The 19313-nt window shown below is 44.4% G+C and overlaps 1 protein-coding gene and 1 pseudogene across 2 annotated transcripts in view; one reads left to right on the forward strand and one right to left on the reverse strand.

Annotated features, from left to right (window-relative positions):
- Positions 1-365: 365 nt before the first annotated feature.
- NID1 (nidogen 1) overlaps positions 366-19313 on the forward strand; it is a 93379-nt gene continuing 74431 nt past the window's right edge. For both annotated transcript variants that reach the window (XM_061182142.1, XM_061182151.1), the window contains exon 1: positions 366-706. In XM_061182142.1, coding sequence (XP_061038125.1) covers positions 482-706 — 225 coding nt within the window. In that variant the 5' untranslated portion in view covers positions 366-481. The remainder of the gene's footprint in view (positions 707-19313) is intronic.
- On the reverse strand, positions 6942-9342 carry LOC133085220 (charged multivesicular body protein 1B2-like; annotated as a pseudogene).

The raw sequence follows: 19313 nt of genomic DNA on the forward strand, positions 1-19313 counted from the left end.
CCCCGAATCCTGAGCGTTTCCGCGTGGCCCGATCTCCACGACTTAGCCCTGGGCCGAGGATAATGCTGCAGAGCCCGGCCCTCTGCTCCTACTCCCGGAGGGGCCGTTCGGTGGGAACTGGGCTGGTTTCGGGAATCGGGGCCACCAGCGCCCATCACCCCGTGGGGAAGGAGGGCGACGCGGGCAGAACGGCTGGGGGATTAGGTGTCGCCCCTCGCCCTCCCCCTCGCGGCCATTGGGCAGCCTCCGCGGCGCGCCCTGTGGACGGGGCGCGGGGGCGGGGGCGGGGGCGGGGGCGGGGGCGGGGGCGGGGGCGGGGCCCTCCCCATCTCCCCTCGGTTCCCCTCCCCTGCTTCCCGGGGTGGGAACCTCGGGAGGCGGGAGACGCGGAGGGGCTGCCGAGGGGCGTCCGGTTACATCTCCGCCTTCCTCAGCCTCCGGCCGCAGAGCCCTTCGGTTTGCGGGACGGCAGTCCGGGAACATGTTGGCCGCGGTCCGCCGGAGCGGAGCTGCGTGGACGCGGGCGCTGCTGCTGCAGCTGCTGCTGGCGGGGCCCGGGGGCTGCCTGAGCCGCCAGGAGCTCTTTCCCTTCGGCCCCGGGCAGGGCGACCTGGAGCTGGAGGCCGGGGACGACCGCGTCTCCCCAGCCCTGGAGCTGAGCACTGCGCTCCGCTTCTTCGACAAATCCGACCTCAACTCGGTCTACGTGAGTGCGACCCCGGGCGGGAGATGGGGGCAGTTGTCTGGGAGGGCGCGGGGGGCTAACGCGGCGTCGGAAGAAAGGCCCGGGCGGGCCGGGGGCGCCCGCGGAGCCGGACGGACGTGAGCGTCGTGGGCGGGGACCCGGACCCGCAGGCCGCCGGGGCGCGGGGTGCGGCGCTCGGTCTCCAAGCCCAAGGGGGCTCCCGCCTCCGCCCGGCCCGCCGACGCCTCCCCGCCGCCTGGTCACTGTCGCCCGAGGGGCACTCGGGTCTGGGGAGCTCGTCCCGTCTGCGCCGCCCCGCGCGCGCCCTGCCCGACTCCGGGGCCCCGCGACCCCGGACCCCGGGACCCGGGCGGTGTTTCCTCCCCGGCGGCTGTGTGGACCGCATCGCCTCCGAGAAGTCGGTCCGCGTCTCGCCATTGTCCCCTGCCTTTTGGGGACAGGACCCGGTGCGGTTGGGACCAGGCGCGGGCGCGGGGCAAAGGCAGCCGGCGCGCGGGCCCTGCGACTGCCGTAGGTGCCGGGGCAGGAAAAGACCGCCAAACCCGGCTCTCCGCCCCGGGAATGTAGCCGACAGCCCCTGCATTTGTGTGTGTGGACTCCGGATATGCCTTGGCAGTGATTCTGCTCTCAGTCCAGAGTTAAGGGCTGGGAAAGGGCGCCCCGGTGATCCAATTTCCTGTAGCCGAGCACTGTCACCATGGGGGGCGGGGGGAGGGCGGCCAGATGGGGAGCGGGACAGGGACCTTTCGCTCTCTGGATCCTTCTCTGAACTGGCCGGCCTCGGGGACGCTGTCAACTTGGTAAAGTCCTTTCGTGCCGCCGACTGCCACCGCCGCGCACCATGTGGATTTCATATAAAGCTGTGTGCATTCCAGAAGTGGAGGGAACAACGCCAGCAGCGGCTGGAGCTTGTCCTGCCGGTGAAATGGCTGTGCTCGTCTTCTGGCCGGGGCAGACCTCGCCCGGGACAACACCCACGTGGAGCTTGTCGGCTTTGCCCAAAAAGAATGAGTCCTTGAAGTCTCCACCGACAGAGGGTGTCCCCTTGTTGGTTGACTGCCCTGACCTCCTTGCGCAGTCTGCTGTAGCCTGTAAGACCCTGCCTTAGGTTTTTAAATGCATAAGATAAAATCCACAGGATTGCCAAGGAGATCAATTCTGTTGAAAAATGAGTTAAAATATTTTTTAAAAATTGTATTAAGTAATATATGTGGTTTTTTTTTTTTTTTAAACCGTTAAATAGCAAGGTGTAGCAGTGGATCCAGTGTACGATCAGTTAATGCCGGAACTTTCAAGGTCATGGGGACTGTAAACAATATTCAGAGACACCTACTGTGACTATAATGTGATAGAATATCTGTGACTTCTGTTCGTGGCAAGGTCATTAAGTGCTAATACTACTGTGTTTTGTTGCCTACATTTATAATGGAAGGAAATGCTAAATACCAGTTACGGGTGACTGAAAATTAAAATGAAATTTCTTTTTCTCTCTAGGTTAACAGACCCACTGAATTCTATTCATGAACCCCTATGTTAAATTAGGGCCCTCCTGCCCTTCTTTACTTGTGGCATCAGACTAACCACATTACGTTCTAAAGACCTAGAAAATCGATTGCTAAAAAGTGATTCCCGTCAGTCCACACCTTCTGAGCCACTTTGGGTTTTTCATCTGCATTTCAGTGAGAAAGACTCCCAGAGGTCTCTTTGCATCTTATTTCTGTGCTTCAGGTTGGGTTCCCAGGAAGGACTCTGAGATGGAGATTAGCAGGTAGGTTATTTCATTAGGGCGAGCTTCTCAGATCCACACTTGTAGAAGGGAGGGCAGTGAAGAAAGATTGAGCGGAGTGGCGGAGCTGCAGTGCAGGCCAGCAAGGGCATCCAGCCAGTCCCCTGGGAGCTCTGGAGGTGGGATGGCCCTTCAGAGCTCTCTCAAGTCTCCTGAGAGGGATGGACCTCCGTGTCCTTAACAGTGATCCGTGATTCCATAAGGGCTGCCCTGGACCGAGGTGTGACCCTCGGGTGAGGCAGTTTTTTCCGCGGAGGCAGTTATCGAAGAGGAGGGCAGAGGACTGCATTCCTAGGAGCTGAATGAGGATCTGGTGCCACATCACAGCACCCACCAGTGTCTGTAGTTTTGTAGATGCTCTTTTGAGCTGATGGAAACCCTCACATGGCCCTGAGTGAAAAGGTGAATGGACAGGACGTGTGAGCAGGAACTAGATGGTCTGTACTGATCTGGACATTAGATTAAGAAAATGAAAGGAAACCCACTGAGAAGGAAAATGATTATTGGATGAGTACATCTACATGTGTCAGGGACTTGCTAGTTTTACATTATTTAATCCTCAAGACAACGTGCCCCCTTTTTTTCAGATGAAGAAATAATAACAATAATTAGTAATTACCCAAGGCCATAGCATCAGTTAAAAATACCCAAACTAGGATTTCAGCCCAAGTCTGTGTCTGACTCATAATGCTTTCAAGCATTGGACCTAAAACATGTGATGGACCCAAGGGATTGCTGTGAGTTAGAGTAGTGAGGAAAGATTTTACAGAGGAGGTTACATTTAAGACTTGAAAGACAGGTCCATTTTCAGTAGGCGGAGGGGGAAATGGAGAGGCCATTCATGGTGGGAGGTACTGCAGGGGCAAATGCATGAGGATGGGAACAAGCTTGGTATATGCTGGGAAAGTGAGGAATATGACCCCACTGGAGCAGAGTGTTTTTGTTGGAATAGGAGGGTTCAGTCTGGGATAGGCAGGTGGGGTCAGGGGATAAATGTATCAGTTAGCTCTTGCTGTGTAACAAACAACCACAAAAACGTAAGTGGCATATAACTATAAGCACTTGTTGCTCATGTGTCTGGACTCCACAGGTGGTGGGCTGATTTAGGGTGGCTTCAGCAGGAGTAACTGGGATGATCTGGTTCTGCTCTGGGAGGTGCTGGGGGAGGGGGGGGGTGTCTCTCAACCTCCACAGCTGTTTTGCCTAATATGGTCATTAGCCATGTATAGCTATTTTAAATTAATTAAAATGAAATAATATTAAAATTTCAGCTTTTGAGTCACACTAACCATATTTCAAATGTTCAACACCCTCACTAGTGGCTAGTGGCCACTAGATTGGACAATGCTGCTGTTGAATGTATCCATCACCACTAAAAATTCTATTGGATGGTGCTGCTTCAGAGGGCCAGCTTAAGCATGTCCTTTTACATGGAGATGTCAGAAGCATAAGAGAGTAAGTGGAAATGCATAGTGCTTTTCCAAGCCTTCCCTTGGGTCATGCCTCCTAACTTCTCAGGGACTAAAGCAAGTCTCATGGCTGAGCCCAGAGTCAATGGGTGAGGCAGGTCATCCCCGCCCCCCCCCCCGCCCCCCCGCCCCCCCCGCCGTGGTGGTAACAGGCATGGATACAGGGAGAGCTGAAGATGTGGAGCCAAACGATGCAATACATTACATGGAGGGTCATGAAAGATGGCTCCTGGAAGGTTAGTGGTTGATGGGTTATACTGTCTGTAGCTGGTCACAAGGCATGCCTGTCTTTAGTAAGATAAGTCTGGCAGTGGTTTGCAAGACAGCATGAACAAACGGACAAGAAGAGTTTGGGAGCAGGAAAACCAGTCCCATAAGTTACTGATTTATCAGATATGCAGGAATTAGAGTGTACAGGAATGGGGCAAGGAGAGGAGTGGGTGAACCTGAGTTGATCTAAGATGCATCAGCAAGATTTCTGACCAGTCACATATGGAACGCGGAGGAGAAGGCAGGGAGGGAGAGAGGTTCTTGGTCTTGAGGCGTGAGAGAATGATGAGATGGTTGGCAGAGCTGACTTGAGTGAAAAGGCATTAGTCCAGGTTTGACTCGGTGGTGTTAGAGACCAACAAGGGGACCAGAACATGGAGATGACCTGGAGCTTGTAGACCTTCAAACGACCAGTTAGGTTGGAAGGTGAATGGAAACCTTGACACTGGTTTACAAGGGGAAGTAGAAAAGCAGAGAACAAGCTGAGAGCTGGGTTTGGAGCCCTTGGAAAGGGTACCATTAGTGATGACCCCACTCATCAGTTCTAACAGTGCGGTCTGCGGACTCCTGGGCGTCCTGGAGACTTTTTCAAGAAATTCACAAGGTCAAAACTCTTCCTGGTAATACGAAAACGTTGTTTGCTTTTTTTTTTTTTTAATTTTAAATTTATTTATTTATTTATTTTTGGCTGTGTTGCGTCTTCGTTTCTGTGCGAGGGCTTTCTCTAGTTGTGGTGAGCAGGGGCCACTCTTCATCGCGGTGCGCGGGCCTCTCACTGTTGCGGCCTCTCTTGTTGCGGAGCACAGGCTCCAGACGCGCAGGCTCAGTAGTTGTGGCTCACGGGCCCAGTTGCTCCGCGGCATGTGGGATCTTCCCAGACCAGGGCTCGAACCCGTGTCCCCTGCATTGGCAGGCAGATTGTCAACCACTGTGCCACCAGGGAAGCCCCTGTTGTTTGCTTTTTATACTCCTATGCTCTCATGTGTATATAGTGGAGCTCACTAGAGGCTATAGGATATGTGATATCTACATGTGTTGTGATATTTATCACAGCAGATTGAATGTAGAAGATAGGAGAATCCAACTATCTTCCATTAAGCCAGACATCAAATTGATTTGCACAAATGTACAACAATGACACTTCTCTCCCTAGGTACTTTTGGGTTTTATTTTCTTTAAAATTATGTTAACATATAATGAGTTCATTATTATTTATTATAAATATTTAAATTTTTCTCAATTTTAATTTCTGATATGATAAGTATTGATCAATATAACCTATATAAACATGAGATTCTGGGGGTTCTTTAATAATTTTTAAGAATATAAAGGGGTCCTGAGACCAAAATGTTCAAGAGCTGCTGATTTGATGGTATCTAGACATCATATGCTTCTGCCTTAATTTGAGAGCTGTTCCAAGGCAGAGGGTATTGCTGGAGAATATTCCATGGTGGAGCGAGGGGCTATCTTGGTTTCCTGACTTGATCCTGTGGGCCATTGCATGATAAGATCTGATTCTCCACGTGGAGTAATCTCTTTATTTTTAAATCAGCACAGTCCCAGTGATGAAGCCAGTCATTCTTTGGACCCCATCCTGAGTAATGAGAGGGGAGTGGGCCAGTGTTTAAATCTAGTACATGATTTGATTACATATGATGTTATTCACGTCTTGATTCATAAACATGGAGAAATGAATTAGTTATTGTTTAATAAATTCATTTTGGGAAATAAAATTCTTTATGGCTATGGAAAAATAATAAAAGGATATCCTTGGAAGCAAAAAGATTGTATACTGCTCTCCTGACTCATCTCCTCATCTCCCTTCCTCATGACTGTCTGTCTGTCTGTCTCTCTCTCTCACACACACACGCACACACACCACATACATCTTCCACAAACTGATTTTCATTATACCACTTACATATAGGAATCTTTCCCTAAGTAAGGTAAATTTAACTCTTAAGATCTTCTAACGTTCTTCCTATTTTTACCCTACCTTCTCTGCCAATACAGGCCACTGACTTCCTTCAAAACTTGCTTCAGGGACTTCCCTTGTGGTCCAGTGGTTAAGGCTCCACATTTCCATCGCAGGGGGCGTGGGTTCAATCCCTGATCGGGAAGGCGCGGCAAAAAAAAAAAAAGAAAGAAAATGTTGCTTCATTCCACCAACCTTACCAAGGAAGAATTCTTTTTCAAAAAAATATTTATTTATTTAGGCCGCGCTGCACGGCATGTGGGATCTTAGTTCCCTGACCAGGGATTGAACCTGCACCCCCTGCATTGGAAGGCGAAGTCTTAACCACTAGACCGCCAGGGAAGTCCCTCGTGCTAGATTTTCGATGTTAACTTTTGAGAAAGATGTTTCATACACAACAAGCTAGTGCTACTCTGTCAAAGACATGGACAAAAAGACGTCCCTCGTACTTTTACGCATAATATACAGAACCGTAAAATATGTCAAAATGGAAACTCCCTGCAATTTCTTTTTTTTTTTCCCCCTGCAATTTCTTAATGTACTGGGAAGTACAGCAAAGCAAAAGAAAGCACTACATACAAATAGTGTTTAAGCATTCTGGCATACATAGTGTTCTTAGTGTAATTGGAGTGCAACTTATCTGTATATACACACAAAATATTTTAGAGGCAAGTAAAGTAAACAGAAGTACCAGTTCTGTGACTGAACTCTTGATCACGCCGACAAGCAAGTCTCTTAGAGTTCATCCTGTTCCATTGAAGCAACACTTGTGCCTATAGAACCTACTGACCCCGTGGTAGTTGCATTTGACATCAAGGCCAGCTTCATCTGCCATTTCTTGGAGCAACATATCCACTTGGTTTTGTGGTATTGTTAGGGTTGTGGAGTGACTCATCGTGTCTTCCCTTTGTTGCGTTTGAACCTTCAGCATTTCCAGTTGGTATTTACATGTGTCCATCGGGGCAAACATCTTTTCATGGAGGTTTATAGCCCTCCACGTAGCATCTGCAGAGCCAACCAACGGCCGTGAACTTTGTCACCTTGCCCGTAGTCTGAACTCCTGCTGCCACAGCAGGAGCCCCATTGCTCACACTCCAGAAATTAATTGCTTGGTTCCTCTGGTGGATTGCATTTTCAATGTGTTTTCTTGCCACTTCTGGATTGCTCTTCTTTTTTTTTTTTTTTTTTACCATAATTAATCTATTTTTAATTAGTATCATTTATGTAGTTGGCTTTAGATGTAAAGATAATACATGCTCATTGTGGAAAATGAAGAAATGCACAAAAAAATTAAAAGTGCTATAATTCCACCATCCAGAGATAACCATTGGCAAGATTTCATTATATTTCCAGACAGGACTTTCTGGCTGTGCATTAACTTTTTTTACATGGATAAAATTATAAAGATTGCATATAAATGTTTGCGTCCTGTACCTTTCATATTTCAGTGTGATTAGTAATTGTTTTCTTCCATCATGAGATATTTAGATTGCTTAACAACTTTTCTCTGTTTCAGATAAAACATTGATAAATATCTTTGTTGACAGATCCTTTTCCACATATTTGATTATTTCCTTAGGGTAAATTACCAGAAGTAGATTTCGGTCAAAGGGTATAAGTCTGTTTCCTTTTTTTGTTCTTCTCAAAATAGAAAAACCTTTACTGTTTTCTCAATTAAAAGATAGTATATCCTTGTCGTAAATTAATTCAAATAAGACAGAAATGATAAACTAGGAAGCTGTCTATAATTCTCCCCTCCTGCCTTCACCCTCCCAGACTTCACCCCCAACCTAACCACTGTTAAGAGTTAAGCCTTAATGAGCAGGTGGGAACTTTGGATGGTAACAAAGAAGTTCCAAAACTGGATTGTGGTAAAGCTTGCAAAACTGTATGCATTTACCAAAAGTCATTGGATTGTAGACTTACAATGGGTGAATTGTATGGTATGTAAATTATACCACAATAAAGCTGCTTTTAAAAAGTTATAGATGACCAAATTTTTTTCTATGCATATACCTTTTTAATATAAAAATGGTATCTGATATGGATCATGGACATCTTTCATGTCAACACAAATAGATCTTATCTTTTTAATAGCTGCATAGAGTCCCAGTGTATAGCTCTACCATCATTTATTTAAGCATTTCTCTACTGGCAGGCATTTAGGTGGTTTCCAATTTTTTGTCATCATAAACAACACTGCAGTGAGCATGCATATACAAGCATTTTTGTGTATTTGTCTGATTATATTCCTTTAAGATAAAATTCAAGAAGTGGAACTGCTGAATCAAAGAACATAGTTTTAAATGTTTTTACTTGTATTGCCAAATTGGCCTCTAGAAAGGTTGTACTAATCACTGCTCCTACTAACAATGTATGTATGAGAATGCCAGTGTCACCAGCCCCTCAATAGCACCCTATCCATCTTTTGAAACTTTGCCAAGATAGTCCAAAATAATCTCTCATTTACAATTCTCTGATTGTTGGTGATGTAACACCTTTTCAGATGTATACTGGCCACCTTTATTTCTTATTTTATAAATTGCCTAATCATATCAATGAATAATAACAAATGACATTGTCAGTAGTGTATAAATGAGGTGATCAAGTCCAACATACTTTGGTGAAATGATTGTGGAGTTAATAATAGCTTATATAGTTTTTCCATGAAGTTACAGCCACAGAAATTATTTAATAATACCAGGTGAGATGATATTTAGTCAGATTCAGATTTTCCCAATAATGACCATGATATCTAGATGTTTGTGTTATCTGTAAATAATAGTTTGCCTTCCTTGAATTTTTAATCCTTTAAAAATTAAGTTTAAACAGTGACCACGTAAAGTATTCATTTAATACACAATGTTTTGTCTCCACTCACTAACAGATTGGTGAGGGGATAACTGTCTTCACAATTTACCAGATCACTAACCTTCACTGATAATAATTAGGATATCATTAAAAATTAAAAACTGAATATGTATGGAGTGCTTACTACATGAGGATTGCTCTTCTAAATGGCCTTTTTAATCTTGGCCTTTCCAGCCTTTTCTTCTCTCTCATATTTCTTGGCATTGCTATTAAGTTCTTTGACAGCAAACTACAAGTTAAATAGGTGTTGCTCCATATTCGACATGGTCCCATGACTTTTTGGGGAGGCGCAGGTCTGATGGGAGGGTTCATGCAGCCCCGTCCTAGTCCTGAGCTGCAGGCCGGCCTGGCTCCCTGAGATTGTGTCGTATTCCTCTTGACATCACTCGTGGACCTGCCACGCTTACTGGCACATAGGAAGTTTATGGCTAAGCCCGGGGCCACCACCCATGGTTATGCAGGTGGTTTGCAGCACGAGGCTCTGACTGAGGGGACAAGCCGACTGAAGTCCAGCCCACAGGCCACTCACCAAGCCCTGAACCTCAGCATGGGCCTGGGGCCATTCAGAGGAAAGGGTACTTGCTTCTAATTTGCCCAAAGGCGCCCTGTGGTCTAACAGGGGCCCTGGCTGAGTCACAGAATACTTAATAAAATATTAATTTCTAATGGGGGCTAAAGTGAAATTGATGAATCATGTTGATTAACCAACTTATAATTGAGGTCCAGTCACTTCATATCTCACCCTCTTATTATTCCAGATCTCTTTTATTATAAAACAAAGAGGTTTGATAAGATTATCTCTAAGGTTCATTTTATCGTGGATCTTTGGTATTCTCTGATCAAGTGACCAGGTGTTGAATATATACCTTTACTATGTACAGGACACTGGCTATTATTTCTCATATAATGCAGTGCAATGTTGAGATACATCATCTAGTCATTCAACAAATATTTAATTTGTTGCCTAACATGCCAGGACCAGTGCTAGGCTTTGGAGATAGAGATTGAAACCAGACCAGTGTTGTTTCTGATCTTTACAGTCTAGTGAGGAAGACAGACATTAAACTAGTAATGACACTGTGATAAGTGCTGTGAGGAACAAGTTCATATATTGTGGTGAAACTGAGCTAGGTGGAGGGTCAGGAGGACCTTCTCGACCTGGAACTAAAGCATGGGTAGGGGGTTAGCCATGTGAAAAGGCGAAGGGGCAGAAGGGTGCCTCGTTACTGAGTGTGAGACCAGGAGCTGGTAGAGAGGAGGAACTTGGCATGTCTTCAGGACGGAATGAAAGCCAGTGTGAGTGAGGGCGGTGGTGCAAGAACTGGGGGAGCTAAGTCAGACCCAGACACTGCAGCTCAGAGCCCTCCTAGTGTTTCCCTTTGCACTTAATGACATCCAGCTTCTCACCACGTGTGGTGATGGTACAGCCATGCTGGCTCTCCATCCTCATCCCTTATTACCCTGCTGTCCTCACGTGCTGGGCTCCAGCCTCACTAGCCACTTTCTATTCCTCGGCCACAGCCAGCTTGTCCCACCCAGGTGTAGACACTCCTCTCCCCTCTGCACCGTCCCGTCACGCAGGTCTCTGCTCACATGCAGACGCCCGTGCGTGTTGTTTTGTTGCATTCCGTCTTGATTTCATCCCAGCATGTATAGCCACCTAAAACTAGTTTGTTTACTTGTGTGTTGCTCATCTTTCCCATTAGAGTCTGAACCCTTTGAGGACAGGGTCTGACCTGCCTTATTCATCGCTGTCTCCCAGGTACACACCAGGAGTAGGGTCTGGGGCACATAGTGGGTGCTCTGTTATGATCTGTTGAATGAATGAAGGTATGAATGAACGCTAGGTATTTCTTACTTTATTCTATGAAGCAGTGGGATGCCATTAGAGATTCTAGCTAGATGAGTGACATGATTTTTTTTTTAATTTTTATTTTATATTGTAGTATAGTTGATTTACAATGTTGCGTTAGTTTCAGGTGTACAGCAAGGTGATTCAGTTATATACATACATGTATCTATTCTTTTTCAAATTCTTTTCCCATTTTAGGTTATTACAGAATATTGAGTAGAGTTCCCTGAGCTATACAATAGGTCCTTGTCGGTTATCTATTTTAAATACATTAGTGTGTATATGTCAATCCCAAACTCCTAATTTATCCCTCCCCCCACCCCGACATGATTTATTTTTAAAAGATTTCCATTTCCTCAACAAATAAATGGCATGGGAGAAAAAGGAGGGAGAACTGCATAGATTAAAAGAGGCTTAAGAGACAAGCTAACCAAATGTAAGGTAAGGACTTTGTTGGATCCTGATGGAAACAAAGTGGCCGTAAAACACATCTTTGAGACAAACTGCTTTTCTAGGAGAGATACATATGGAAATATGGACAGGTGAAATAATTTGATGCCTGGGATTTCATTTAAAATACTTCAAAAAAGAAAAAAATAAATATGCACATGTGTGGAAGGAATAGATAAAGCAAGAACTAGAGTGTGTGGATAATTTTGGTGATTCTTCTGTGTGTGTTTGAAAATTCTCCCTTAAAAGTAGTCTAATTATAAAAAGTTTTTAAAAAATTATGCTGCCTGTGGGTAAAGGACTTTTAGGGGAGGTGTGGAGGAGGAAGAGTGAATTCCACAGCTAGAGACCTGTTGCCAGGGTCCAGGGGAGGGTGGCGATGGTGTGTGGACACGGGTTGTGGGTTCTAGAGCTATTTGGAGGTGAGTGCATTGAGGCTTGCTCATGTGTTATCTCATCTGAGACACGCAGCAGCCCTGTGAGGTCACTCAGGCAGGTGATAGGATGAGTCCCCTATTATAGAGAAGAACACTGACACATGCAGCTAAGGGCCTTGTCAAAATACACTCAGCTCGGGTCGAGGTAGACCTTGAACTCAGATCTTCCCACTCCTAGTTCTGCGGTCTTTATACTATGCCACCTTGGATACTGACTTCTTCCCCTCCTTCATTCATTTATTCATTTGACAGTCTCTCATCAGCACTGTAATGTACAGACTTTGGGGCCAGGTGTGTGAGGCTACATCACACGATGAGTGATATCACACATGATCCCTGCTCTCACGGAACTCACACTGCATCACATCACTCGCCATTGCACTGCTTGTGAAAAAAGTTGGTTCTTATCCCTTAAGGAGCAGGTTTCTTAACTGCTTTGTCCTCAGGTAAATTTTTTTCTTAATTTTTTTTTTTTTTTTGGCCGCGCTGCATGTGGGATCTTAATTCCTCAACCAGGGATTGCACCCATGCCCCCTGCAGTGGAAGTGCGGAGTCTTAACCACTGGACAACCAGGGAAGTCCCTTTAATTTTTAATTAGAAATGTTTTCACACACACACACAAAAGGGGAGAAATTAGTATCATGAACACCCATAGACACACTACATAAAGGTAACTGTTGTTAGCATTTTCCCTATTTGTTTAATTTCTCTTTACTCGTGTATCCAAAGTAACAATAAATTACAGTCCTCATGACATTTCATCACTAAATATTTTACTATGCATTCCTAAGACAGTAACAGCATTTCCCTACCTAACCAGCATACTATTATCAAACTAAACGAAATCAATAATAATTTCCTGTTACCAATTTATGCCCAGTCCATATCAAATCTCTCCAATATCCCCAAAGCTGTCCTTTATAGCTAGACTCATTCAGACTGGGGCCCAAAGGATGACGAGCATTACATTTGGCTCTTTAGTCTCTTTTAATTTTTTACTTTATTTTATTTTATTTATTTATTTGGTTGCACTGGGTCTTAGTTGCAGGAGGCAGGCTCCTTAGTTGCGGCTTGTCGGCTCCTTAGTTGTAGCACGTGGGCTCCTTAGTTGCAGCACGCATGTGGGATCTAGTTCCCCGACCAGGGATCAAACCCAGGCCCCCTGCATTGGGAGCGCGGAGTCTTATCCACTGCACCACCAGGGAAGTCGCTAGTCTCTTTTAATTTTGACCAATATGCTCCCCCTTTTTATTTCTCACTTTATTTAAGAGTCACTGCTTAATGTCCTGTAGAATGTCCCACCTTCTGCATTTGACTGTTTCTTTGTAATGTAGTCTAGCCTGTTATTCCATCTCTGTATTTTCTGAAAACTGGTAACTTTGAAAATATTCAGGTTAAACATTGTTTTCTTTAGAAAACACGTAGAATTTTATTTTTAAATTTATTTGGGGAATAGTAAGACAATGCAAATGGTTAACAAAACTTGTAAAAACAGTGTTAAGGGAAGTTTCCTTCCTACCCTGGCCTCCAGGCCCATCGTTCTCTCCCCAGAGACAATCACTATTCATGAATTTTTTATCTCCTTGCAGAGAGAGTCTCAAATGTACAAACATATGTATGTACACATTCCCCCTTGTTTTCTACACCTCCTTGATTTTCTAAATAACAGTGTTATGAGATATAATTTACATACCCTAAAATTCACCCCTTTAAAGTGTATAGTTCAATGTTTTTTGTATACCCAGGGACTTGTGCAACCATCACCACTGTCTAACTCCAGAATATTTTGCTCACCCCCCAAACAAACCCAGTATCCTTCAGCAGTCATTCCCCATCTCCCCCACCTCCCCACTGCCCCGGTCCCTGGAAACCACTAATCTACTGTCTGTCTCTATGGACTTGTCTGCTCTGGATGTTTCACGTAAATAGAATCATACAACATGTGACCTTTTGTGACTGGCTTCTTTCACTGAGCATAACATTTTCAAGCCTCCTCCACTTTGCAGTACTTAGCAGTTCCTAGTTCTTCTATGACTGAATAATATTCCATGGCTTTATTTTTCCTTCCATAAGTTCATGGATATTCAGGTTGTTTCTCCTTTCTGGCTATTATGAATAATGCTGCTATGAATGTCTGTGTCCCAGTTTTCGTGTGGACATCAGCTTTCAGGTCTCTTGGGTATATACCTAGGAGTGGAATTGCTAGGTCATATGGTAACTCTATGTTTAACATTTTGAGGAACTATCAAATCGTTTTTCAAAGGGGCTGCACCATTTTACATTCCCACCAGCAATGTATAATGGTTCCAGTTTCTCCACGTCATCATCAACACTTGTTATCATCTGACTTTTTGATTTTAGCCATCCTAGTGGGTGTGAAGGGGTATGTCATTGTGGTTTTGATTTGCATTTCCCTGATGATAATGATGTTGAGCATCTTTTCATGTGCTTATTGGCTATTTGCATGTCTTCTTTGGAGAAATGTTTGTTCACATCCTTTGCTTATTTTTAAATTGGGTTATCTGTATTTTTATTGTTGAGCAGGTTAAACATTATTTAACAAGAATACTTCATGAATGAAGCCATATTTGTCATAGTGTATAATATCAGGAGGCAAGTGATGTCTAGTTGTTGCTCTGCTAGCTGCTCGTGTTAAGGTGATGACAGCTAGATCATGTCTGACGTGTTACATTTTTCCCCTTGTAAGCAGAGAGCAAGCTATGGGGTGATACTTTGTTTGGCCTTATGCAGCTGTCCCCTTGCCCACCAACCTTTCACTTAATGTCTATAGCAACCATTGATGATCTTTGCCTGAATCAATTATTAAATTAACAGTTGCCAAATTGTGTCTTATGTTGTCTTGTTGTTTACTTGTTGGTTTCTAGCATTCTTTCTACGTTTATTAGCTTTCATACTCCTGTAAAGAAGAGCTTTCCCTCATCAAATGGGGCTTTTGGGTTACACTGACATGGTTTGTTCTGGAAAGGCAGATAAGTGCTTAATTCTTTCCCTATAATTTCTGATGTTCAAATTAAGGGACTGGTGTTCCAATTAAGGGATTGGTATAATCCAAATTCAGGGAGTCCTGGTGCCCTAGTCAGCACAGGTGAACTTCTGATATCTCTATCCAAGGTGTTAAGGAGGGGCACGCTTCTCCGCAGAGACTGAGGGTTTGGACAAGGCCCTTCTCTTGCCTTTCCTGATCACCTCCTGTTCTGGAATGCTGAAGGACACTTCTACCTCTTCTTTGATAGACACACCAGAGTTTAAAATTTAAAGACTCCCAACCATTTTTAAATGTTGGCAGATAATCTCAGGTAGAAATTTCCTGCAGAAGAGATGCGTAACTTATCCTGAGTCTCTCATTAGACATTAACTGGATTAAGTTTAAAACACTGACTCATCTTTTAACTATTACTACCAGGTTGCCCCTTGTTTTTATCTGCTAATCCTTTTGTTTCTATTTCTAATTCAAGCCAGAGTCATTTCTCTGGCTCTGTGGACTTAATAGAAAATATTTGCAATTTAGACTCAAGAGTTTCGTTCTGGCACTTCTGGTGTATGATCTTAGGCAAGTCCTATAAACGGAAACTCATTTTTTTCTCAAATGAAGAATGAAGATGATATTAATGCATGCTTTACTAGGTTCACTACAATAACTGGAGTAAAAATGCTTTGTAAACTGTCAAGTACCACTCAAGTGGGGCAGGTCCCAGGTCCCCTCTGGGCTCTAGGCTGGAATCAGTTAACCTCCACGTTGATTGTATCATTAGTTCAGGCTATTTCAGGGACTTCTTTCTCAAGTTTTTCTTTTCTTAGGCCCTTTTCATTTTCTAGGTTTTTCTAGCTGCCCAGTCTCTATCCATGGAGCCATCCCATGAAGCTTTGCAACTTCTAGGACTTTTGCTCCCCATTTCTCTAAACTAGGTGGCTGAGTATAACAGAAAGAGCACCGGTAATGGACTCGACCAGATGTGGGTTCAAATCTTGGTCCCATCACTTGCTGGCTGTGTGACATGAAGCTAAATTAAGTCTCTTGTCATTTCCTTGTCAGTTTCATACACGTGAAAAGAGGGGTGGTTGTATTAAATTTAAAAAAAATGCAAACAGCTTTAGTAAAGGGCCTCAAACCTAGCAGTAAGCGTTTGCTTCCCTTTCCTTCTTTGGCCTAAATTATTTTACCTTAGGTTCCTGCTTCCTCCCACCCGTGGAGTTTGCTTTTGCAACTGCAAGCAATTTCACTGTCTTCCCAGTACCGCTCTTTGCATTTCTAAAAGGAGCCCATTTGTTTTTTATTTGTGCCTACCTCAAGTATTCTTAACCACATCTGGTTTAAAGAAGGCTTTCCCCTCAAGGTTGCAGGGGAAAAGCATTCTGCCCTGGGGCCTGCTACCAGGCTCATTGAAGTCAAAAAAGATTTGCTTGTATGTAAGGAATCTAACACATAATTCTAATGTATGGAGTATCTGCATTTAGACTTTCTCCAGGGCTTCATTTGCCTGTAAGTTCACTTTAGAGATGCACAGGCGATTGGAAGTGCTTTTATTTTTAAATGGGGACCACTTCCTCATTATGAGTTAGTGCTCTGTCCCGCCTCTTCTTACTGTCAGCTGAGTTGAAGCAATTGTTAAGTAAGTGGCTCCAACTGTGAGCCCTGTGAGGCTTGCATTTTCACCCAGGGGCATTTTGTGATGTAACTGATGGTGCAGCTGGATGAAGAGCCTATTGTTTGGTGGGTTCCTTGGGGTGAGTGAATAGGTGTGTTCTGTACAGGGGTGTTAAGTTACGCTAGTAACACGCTGAGCTGAACATTAACTTTGCTGAAGGAACTTCTTTTTCCCAGTGTGAACTGTCAGCAAGATTCAGGGCGGTGTTTACCTTGGTCAGTGTGCTGGATGTAGCTGTTTTTCAATAAAGAAGCAATGTATTATTACGCTACCAAAAGCCTCAGCGAGGCAATATTTGGTTAGAGTTACCTTAAGACAATAATATAACATCATCATCATCATCATTATTATTACTTTAGCTCTCAATAATACAGACAGACTTTCTCAGGAATGCACTCAATTCACAGGAGTTTCGGGACTTCCCTGGCGGTGCCGTGGTTAGGACTCCGAGCTTCCATTGCAGGGGGCGTGGGTTCGCTCTCTGGTTGGGAAACTAAGACCCTGCAAGCCGTGCAGTGTGGTCAAAAAAAAAAAAAAAAAAATTCACAAGAGTTTTGCCATGTTCTAGTTACCAAGTCCAAGCTCACACTGCTTGCTGAATGACAGGCCAATAAATCGAGAGAGGTGTTGGGACAAGGAATAGTGACTCTATTTGGAAAGCCAGCAGACCGAGAAGATGGGGGACCAGTGTCCCAAAGAACCATCTTCCCTGAGTTAGGATTCAGGCTTCTTTTATACCAAAAGGCGAGGGGGTGTGGTTGGTTGGTGCACACTTCTTGGTGCCAGAATCCTTTGTTCTTGTAGCTGTCCATGTAGGTCTGGTGACCATGTTCCTACCAACATCCAACAGGACAAATGTTATTCTCTGTTCTGCAACTTTTTATCTCTATATGAATGGAGAAGTGTTATACCTTTAAAGTTCAAAGCCTTGAGAATGGGCTGTCCTGTATATTTCAGGCTACAGGCAACATTCTTTTTTTTTTTTTTTAATAATAGATCTTTATTGGAGTATAATTGCTTCAAGGTTAAAATAAAAGAAACAGATCCAATGTAGAGTTAGATTTGTTCTTCCCTATTACATAATCCACAGCAAGGAATGTGCTGGTGCCACTGGGACTCAGGGCTCCTGAGTCAGGACTCCAAGGTGCTAATTGCGAACTGTTAAAAGATAAACTGGGGCATATTAAAATTTTTAAGCATTTATTTGAGCAAAAATCGATTCGAATCGGGCAGCATCCAATCTAGCAGATAGAAAGGAGCTCCGAGGAGCTATGCAAAATGAAAGACTTTTATAGGCAGGAGGGAGTGGGAACAGGGAAGTTATCTGGCCAAAAAAAGCAGGTCCTAGTATTGCAAAGTTACTTTTCTTTAGGGGAGGGCAGGGGTCTACCCAGCAGATGACCTCACTAGTGCTGATCAGGTGGTTTCTGATTGACTGGTTTAAGATTCCATATAGAGTGGAAACTATAATTAAGTCTCAGTTTGGTGATGTGGGGCTTAGCATAAGCGACTCCATTTTGGGCCTGTTCTGTTTTTTAACAAAAGATAGAGAGAGGTGCAGATGTAAAGGAGCTGGTGGTAAACCCTGCTTGGGGAGGGCAGGAGGGCTTCACAGGGAGAAATGGGACTTCGCCACGGACAGGAGCTGAGTGAGGGTCTTCGAGGCCGAGGGGACCATGAATGCAAAACCACGCAGTGTTAAGTAGGTGAAACACCATGGTGAGTTTGGAGAAGTGTAAGCAATTAAAAAAAAAAAAATTCCAGGGCTTCCCTGGTGGCACAGTGGTTGAGAGTCTGCCTGCCAATGCAGGGGACACGGGTTCGAGCCCTGGTCTGGGAGGATCCCACATGCCGCGGAGCGGCTGGGCCCGTGAGCCACAATTGCTGAGCCTGCGCGTCTGGAGCCTGTGCTCCGCAACAAGAGAGGCCGCGATGGTGAGAGGCCCGCGCACCGCGATGAAGAGTGGCCCCCGCTTGCCGCAACTAGAGAAAGCCCTTGCACAGAAGCGAAGACCCAACACAGCCAAAAAAAAAAATAATAATAATTCCAGCACATGTATTTCTACTCTAGACTTTTCCTCACCAACATTCATATCAAAACTAAAACCTGGTCCTATAATCCACGTAATTTTTCAGCTGGCACAAAGTGGTGAACAGAAAATAATATTGGTGACTGCTGTATAATACTTATGTTTAATAATTGTTTCTTTCTGGACTCCGGGCCCTGCACCTGGTCCCTCAAGCGTCTGCAACTTTTGGTTCATGTTAATTACTAAACCTGCTTTCACCAGCACCTTCTACTCATTAACACAATCTAGCGGGCCCAGTGCAACTAACATTCCTGAAAATCTCTGGTAGAGGAGAGGCAGGGGTTGTGAGGGAAGGGGTGGACCAGTCTGGGGAAGGAGGAATTCAGACAATGAATGTGGGCCCTCCTACTCACAGAGAGCATTCATGTGGGCTTAGCTATAAAAGTTAACTGCCTTTCTTTAGAAACTTTAAACTTCAGATTAATCACTTCATTATCTATTTTTTAAAGTTCATTTTGAAAATTTTAAACATATGCACAAATAGAATATTATGATGCAGTCTCATGAATCACTCAGCTTCAACATGTATCCATTTATGGTGTGTCTAGTTTCACCTATATCCCCACCTATTCTTAATATTCTCCCCTCTTACCTAAACTGAATTGTTTTTAAACAAATCCCAAACATTTTATTTCATTGTAAGTATTTCAGAATGTATCTCTAAAAAAATGACTTTTTAAAAACAAAACGGGGACTTCCCTGGTGGTGCAGTGGTTAAGAATCCGCCTACCAATGCAGG

The sequence above is a fragment of the Eubalaena glacialis genome, chromosome 1, assembly GCF_028564815.1.
Source record: "Eubalaena glacialis isolate mEubGla1 chromosome 1, mEubGla1.1.hap2.+ XY, whole genome shotgun sequence".
NCBI classification, from domain to species: Eukaryota; Metazoa; Chordata; class Mammalia; order Artiodactyla; family Balaenidae; genus Eubalaena; species Eubalaena glacialis.